Source organism: Gouania willdenowi, chromosome 9, assembly GCF_900634775.1.
Source record: "Gouania willdenowi chromosome 9, fGouWil2.1, whole genome shotgun sequence".
Taxonomy (NCBI): domain Eukaryota; kingdom Metazoa; phylum Chordata; class Actinopteri; order Blenniiformes; family Gobiesocidae; genus Gouania; species Gouania willdenowi.
In genome coordinates, this window is record NC_041052.1 from 10,331,322 (window position 1) to 10,338,158 (window position 6,837).

The window sequence follows — 6,837 nt, forward strand, 5'->3', positions numbered from 1 at the left end:
GGGTACAATTGATTTAACATAAAATCATCGTGATAATATTTTTTTTAATGTATTGCATTTTGCACAAATTGGTGTTCCTCTGATATCAATTTGACCTAAAAAAAAAAAAATCAATAAAAAATAATAATTAATTTTTACTTTTTAAAAAATGTTTTATTAATTACTAGACATTTCAGTTGACCCTATTTAAATTCCAGGCGACCCCACATGGGGTCACAACCCCAAAGTTGAATTACCCTGTGGGGAACCATGGTAATACATACTCCAATACACAAGGTGGCGATATGCACCTATTTAAGTTAGTTGCAACAATAAAGAAAGGAAGGAGAAAGGTGAGGAGTTCACTATATGTTTAGTTGTTTGCAGTAGCACTGATTATTATAACTTTTAAAGCAGAGCAGGTGGAAATAAAGTCGGAGAAAGAAACTCAGTGAGTATTTGAATGTGAACGATGTTCTGTAAAACAAAACAAAAAACATGTGGCTAAAAGACTTCCTCTGGCTAATTATTGTTCATCTGAAACAGCTGTTCATCACTGACGTTTTCTTTGACTTTTTGGCGTGTTTGTGTCACAAAAATCAACACTAAAGTCACTAATATTTGAAGCTACAGATGTAGCGATAGTTCACAGAAAATATTTGTTTTCTTAATATGCAGTATTACACACAAAATAAGTCATATACTGTTTGGGCTGGAAGGAAATTGCATAAAGCACATGTAAAGCCACTTGTAGTATATTGTGTTACTGTTGCATATTTTATTTATTTTAGAAATGACGAGGAAGTAAGATGACTTAACTAACCTATAGGCTAACCAGACCTTGTATTTCAGTTTATATTATTATAATAATCATATCATACATGAAGCGTAATAAACAAAGATGAATAAAATTAGGGCCAGTTAAAGAAATAGAATGTCATAAAGTTAGTTGTTTACGTAACTGCACATGCGCAGTGAGGGGGTTTGTGTCTCTTGTAACTCCACTGCGCATGTGCAGTTAGAATCCTCACTAGGCCTTTTTTAAAAAAAAAATAATTATAATAATAATGTAATGTTAAATGTATCTATTTTTAAGATTTTTATTTTTTTTAACAGGTTTTGGATTTTATATATGTATTTTTAGTTTTTACATATATTTGTCCTTTTTATGTCTAATTAAGAAGCATACAAATAATTATAGATATGATAATGATAAAATTTTATCATTCCTGTGTTTATACTAAATGAAGGACATTCCTTCATATTTTTTTTTTTTTTTTTTTTTTGTCTTTCTGATGCACATGACGAGTTTCATCTTAGTGGGAAAAATGTTGAAAATCATAAATATGGTAAAACACTCGAATTCAGTGTCAGAATAATTTAATGCAGTAAACATCTGACCCTCAGCTCGTCATCCTCGGTTTACTGCTTAGAAAGTGGCCCATTTTACTTCATTGGAACTGAACAAAGCTGCACTGTGTGGACTGTTGCATTGATGGTATTCATCAATATTATGAACTCTGCCTCAGAACTTTAACTGAAGTCCAAACAAAGACCTCATTCTGTGTGTGCAGAAAAAAAAATCCCATCATTTTTTACGATCTATCTATGTAATGTTGAATATCGTAGTTACTAGTAATTGGGATCATTTAGGGTGTCGTATCTGCTTTACACAGATTATTTTGAACCTCCCCAGCGTCGGCCTTTGGTCAACTTTCATCCCTCTGTAAATAAAACATGTCCGTTTGTTAGTTTCTGAATCCATTGCATGGGGTGCGATGGTCATGGTCTATGTCAGTGGTTCTCAAACGTTTTTGGCTCAAGTACCCCCTTTCTCTAACTTTTGAATCCAAGTACGTCCTTTGTCCGACCAGAACATTTTGCCCAGAATTCTGTGAAAAAACATCAATAGAGCATAATGATGGAATGAATGAATGATAACATGCATATTAAATAATCTCATTTTGTAAATAAGTGGAATTAAACAGTATTTAGTGCCTTATGAATAGATTTATTTATATTGTTTTTATCATTTACAGTCATCTCCCGCCAAGACTGACTCTTGTATTTTCAGTTTCTGTTCTAATCATGATTCTATCATTATTTTCTGTGTTTTTTGGTGTCATTTTGTGTATTTTGTTGTTTGTTTTTTTTTTTATTATTCAGTATATTTTTTTTTATCTTATTTTGCGTGGGTTTTTTTTATTGTAGTTTTGTTTGTATTTAAATTATTTTCTCTGTGTGTTTTTTGTGTAATTTTGTGTATTTTGTTGTTGTTTGTCTGCTCTTTTTATTATCCAGTGCATTTTTCTCTTATTTTGTGTTTTTTGTTGTCGTTTTGTGAGTTGCTGGTAATATTTAGCATGATTATAAATTTAAAAAAATGTTTTCACACTTTTTCTACAATTTGTATAAGAATGAGTAACTTTCACAGATATCAGAAACTTGAAACGATATAAAAGTAAATATGGCTATAATAGTTTCTCCCTGTGTTTATACTAAATGAACCCCGTTTTGGTACGTGGAATTTGACGAGAAAAATTGTCCTTTTTGAAGTATATTTGGTACAAACTCCATCACATGAGGAACATAAATGTATCTGAGAGGCCTTCTTCATTGCACCGTGATAATCATTTAATCACACTTGTGCTTGTGAAACAGGGAGGGCCATACGAGGTGCATTTTGGGAGCCTTCGGCGTGCCGTCAGCTGCTTAGCCTCAGTGGAGACGAAGCTTTGAGAGGAAGAGGATGAAGATCGCTGTGCTCGGAGCCACCGGGCAGACCGGACAGTTTCTAGTCAACCAGGCGCTGCAGCAGGGTCACATGGTCACGGCCATCGTCAGGAACCCAGCAAAGCTCACCCAGCTCCACAGCAATCTGAAGGTAAAGACACGGAGTCCAAAGCTCACAGGTTTAATAAACGCCTCCTTCTTCTCTGGGTTACTGATCTACAGTCTCAGCTGATCTGTGTTGGTTTCAGGACTAGGTGTGACGCAGTCAGAGAACTCAGTGGACTGAACTTACTGTACTTCAAACATCAGATGTTGTCAGATACATGGAAAGCTAAAAAAAACAAAACATGGAATACTAGTTTAAAACCTCTTTTTTAATTTTAAATTGAAGGCATGTTTGTGTTTTAGAGTAGACTTGTTGTTTTAGCAACAAAAAAAAAATCATTTTTACTTATTTGTTCCAATTTTCATGAATTTTTTTAACGTGTTTAGGCCCTCAAAAATGTGATCACTTTTTTGTAAGAATAAAAATAATAAAAACAAGGAGCATTACATTAGGGTCCTAAGCACGGTTGTTGCTCGGGCCCTAATAATAATTTGGATGAGTTAAATAAACAAAAAAATGCAAATTAAATATATTAAATATGACAATAATTGATCAGAGAAAATAGATCAGTATATCTGGTGGTGGGTTTTTAAGTCCAATAGTGTTTTTACAGCTGCGGAAAATAAGCTGATCCTTACTATTAGCTATTATATTAACATCTAATTGAATGAGCTTTTTCTAAACAGAGAAAAACTTAACCATCTTTGTCTCAAATTGTAGAAAAGGTGAAAAAGTGACTTGAGGACGTTCTCCATAAAAGATTATTTAAAAAAAAAATAGTAATAATGAGTAACTAAGACTAAAGCAGGAGGGAAATGGGACATGGGTAAACATTAAAGAAGTGATGATTAGGGTGGTTTACAAAATTAATTATTCGCACCAAATTTTGCGTGATTGCTTTTTGACTTGTTCACATTGACATTGTTAGCATTTGTACCAAACATGGAGTTAATCGCTGCACATTTAGGGGGGGAACACTTTTTCACAATGTTGATGTTTTTTAAATTTTTCAGGAATAGTGTTTGAACTGTTGTAATGTTCTTCCTCATTTAGTATAAATACAGGGAGAAACTATTAGTCACCATACTTACCTTTTATAGTGTTAAAGTTTCTGATATCTGTGAAATTCTTCAGTTGAGCAATAAAAATTGTGAAAAAGTGTGCGACCCTTTACTGACGTTATATTGGCTCAATTTTTGGTACAGATGTTCAAAATGTCAATATAAACACGGCAAAACGCCATCTGGCAAAATTTGAAAAACATTTTTTTTATATCATCATATTTTGAACCACCCTAGTGATGATGTATTATTACTGTGAAGGATTGTGATTGATGATAACCTGAGCAATCGCGGCTCATGCTGTTGCCTTGTCATCATAAAGTCAATACCTGACGACAGTTGAAGTGTCCTTACCTGACAGTTCCTCACCATGTGTGTGAGCAATGGCTGACAGAATATGTGTAAATCCTCTTTCACAGGTGGTGTCTGCTGACATTTTCTCAGCAGACAGTCTGAAGACTCACTTCAAAGGACAGGACGTCATCTTTTCGTGCCTCGGCTTTTCTACTTCTTTCTTTTCGGCGGTAACGGGCTACACTCTGTCCATGAACGCCATAACCAGCGCCATGCAACAGGCCCGGGTCAACAGGATCATCACCATGACCTCGTGGTACACTGATCGTAAGTGCAGGAAACTACAGGGGGAATTCTACATTGTGTAAATACTGAACAGTCTGGCTTGTATCTGAACTTTCACAACTGTAGATTACATCAGATTTACATCATACAGTTTCTTTTTATAAATCTATATACTAGTATGATTAGGATGATGACCGATCCCACTGAAGTATACTTCCAAGTTTCCAAAGATGAATTTCAAACCTACGACAAAAACCTGAAGCACACTGAGGCTAAATATCTCCATTGATTTGCCATCTTTGAAAGTTTTGAAATAATTTTAAGCGAGAAAGTAACCAAGTAGAATATCAACTTGTGGTCAACTTCAAAACAAGAGCCCTATTTACAAAAGCGTTAAACTAATGTTTTTGTTTTGTAAAGGGGATGTTTGATTTTTAGCTTGAAGCCGTTCCCAGGACGATTTTACGTTACGCTCACAATGCATCATGGGACGGTTGAGTATGGCTAGTGTGCCCACCATGCGCACTTAAAAAATGTCCCAATATATCTATATATTTGGGTATTTCTCGCGTACTCAATCTTTTTATACTATCTAATGTGAACGCAGTACATACTCATTTTGACATCATACTTAGTATAAGTAGTATGTTAGTATGCTATTTCAAACACAGCCTTGGTGTTACATTGGGTTGCTTAAGTGAGCTAATCGCTAAAAGATAATCCATACAGGAAAAGCAGAGACGACCTATAGAAGATATGCATAGGCATTATTTTTCCTATTTCAGCCAATTCTGGGACCCAGGCTCCGTACCTGGTTCGGTTCCTCCTTTTGCCGTTAATCCGAAGTGTCCTCACCAACATGTATGAAATGGAACAGTTCCTGCAGAAGTCGGACGACATCAGCTGGACTGTGGTTCGCCCTCCTGGCCTCAAGAACCTGCCAGCCTCTGGTAAAGGAACACTCCAGTTCTTTAAATGACATCCAAGATTTTATATCAACTACTTTAAATTGGAAATATTTGGATATTTCTCCTCTTGCAGCTCAAGAGTTCCTGACCCATGAAGGATGCTTTGTTCCTGACGGCAATGGTTATCCAGTAGGCAGCGCCGTAGCCAGAGGAGACGTGGCTCGCTTCATGCTCTCTCTGCTCAACAGCAACTCTTGGGTTAAACAGGCAGTCGCCATGACAACAAAATTGTAACAGGACGGCACATCTACAAATTAATTTCTTGTATTTTTTGTGAATGGATTTATAAGCCAAAGAAATCTTCACGGATAGAAACTTATCTGAGTTTAAGATTATTGATGTTTTTTTTGTTGTTTTAACAAAATGTATGTATTTGTAGAATGATGTGTGTTTGGAGATATCTCTGATCAGTGGGTCTTATTATGTGAATAAACATTTGGTTTGGAAACGCTTGTCTGTAATACAGTGTGGAAGTGCTTTTGTATGTATGTATTGATTACTAATTGTTTGCTATTACTCTGTTTTTTTTTCTTTCTAAAACCATGCTATTTCTCACAATATAAAATTCAAGACTTTTTATAAGTAACAGAAGGACTGAATCTCCTACATTACGGGAAGTGCAAACTATGGCACAATGTTGATGTCATTTCTCTTTCTCCTTAAAAATAAAACTGGATTTGTCTGGTTCAGCACACTTTAGATCACACAGGATTGTGTTGCCCTTGAATGGATAAATCTGTGAATGGATTTGGTCCAGAATACATCAGTGACATGATAGTCAGGTATGAACCCAGCAGGTCTCTCAGATCTATTGACACAGGTCAGATAGTGGACCCCAGAGCTCACAGTAAACATGGTGATTTAGTTGTTATGCTGCAAAGAAGTGGAACAAACTGCCAGCAGAGCTGAAATCAGCATCCAATGTGAACATTTTTAAATCAAAGTTGAAGGCACTTTTTTTCTCTACTGCATATGATTGAGAGAGATTTTTGGTCATGTTGTCATGTGTTTGTTGATTTTAATTGATTTTACTGATTATTTTAAACAATTGAATGTTTTATCATGTAAAGCACATTGAGTTGCCTTGAGTATGAAATGCGCTATACAAATAAATTTGCCTTGCCTTGCCTTGAACTAATGAGTTTGACAACTTTGTAGTGTTTGTTCACTACTGAGAAAAGCTTTAAAATAATCATAATTTGGCGTTTTATCTAGATGTCTGATGCTACTTTTAGGCCGGGCTACCGGACTCAAAACGCCACTTACTTTGTTGTTCTTGTTGTTGTTGTGTACACTAGTTAAAATCGCTACTCCTGTTATTCGTGAACGGATCGGGTGGAAATTTGGGAGGTATAATCTATGGATCTGTACATATCGACGCTCGAAGCCCGATTTTTGATTTGGGGCCCAA

At 35.5% G+C, this 6,837-nt stretch overlaps 1 protein-coding gene across 3 annotated transcripts; it reads left to right on the forward strand.

Annotated features, from left to right (window-relative positions):
* Positions 1–302: 302 nt before the first annotated feature.
* On the forward strand, positions 303–5,878 carry LOC114469831 (flavin reductase (NADPH)-like). Of its 3 annotated transcripts, none has more exons than XM_028457665.1 (6): positions 307–332; positions 394–430; positions 2,641–2,863; positions 4,299–4,500; positions 5,244–5,408; positions 5,500–5,878. In XM_028457665.1, the coding sequence occupies exons 3-6, from the start codon at positions 2,729–2,731 to the stop codon at positions 5,658–5,660; spliced, it is 663 nt and encodes a 220-aa protein (XP_028313466.1). In that variant the 5' UTR covers positions 307–332; positions 394–430; positions 2,641–2,728; the 3' UTR covers positions 5,661–5,878. The 3 variants fall into 3 exon arrangements, with proteins under 3 accessions (XP_028313468.1, XP_028313466.1, XP_028313467.1); XM_028457666.1 differs by having other exon boundaries at positions 312–332; positions 397–430; XM_028457667.1 differs by lacking the exon at positions 394–430 and having other exon boundaries at positions 303–332.
* The last annotated feature ends 959 nt before the right edge of the window (positions 5,879–6,837 follow it).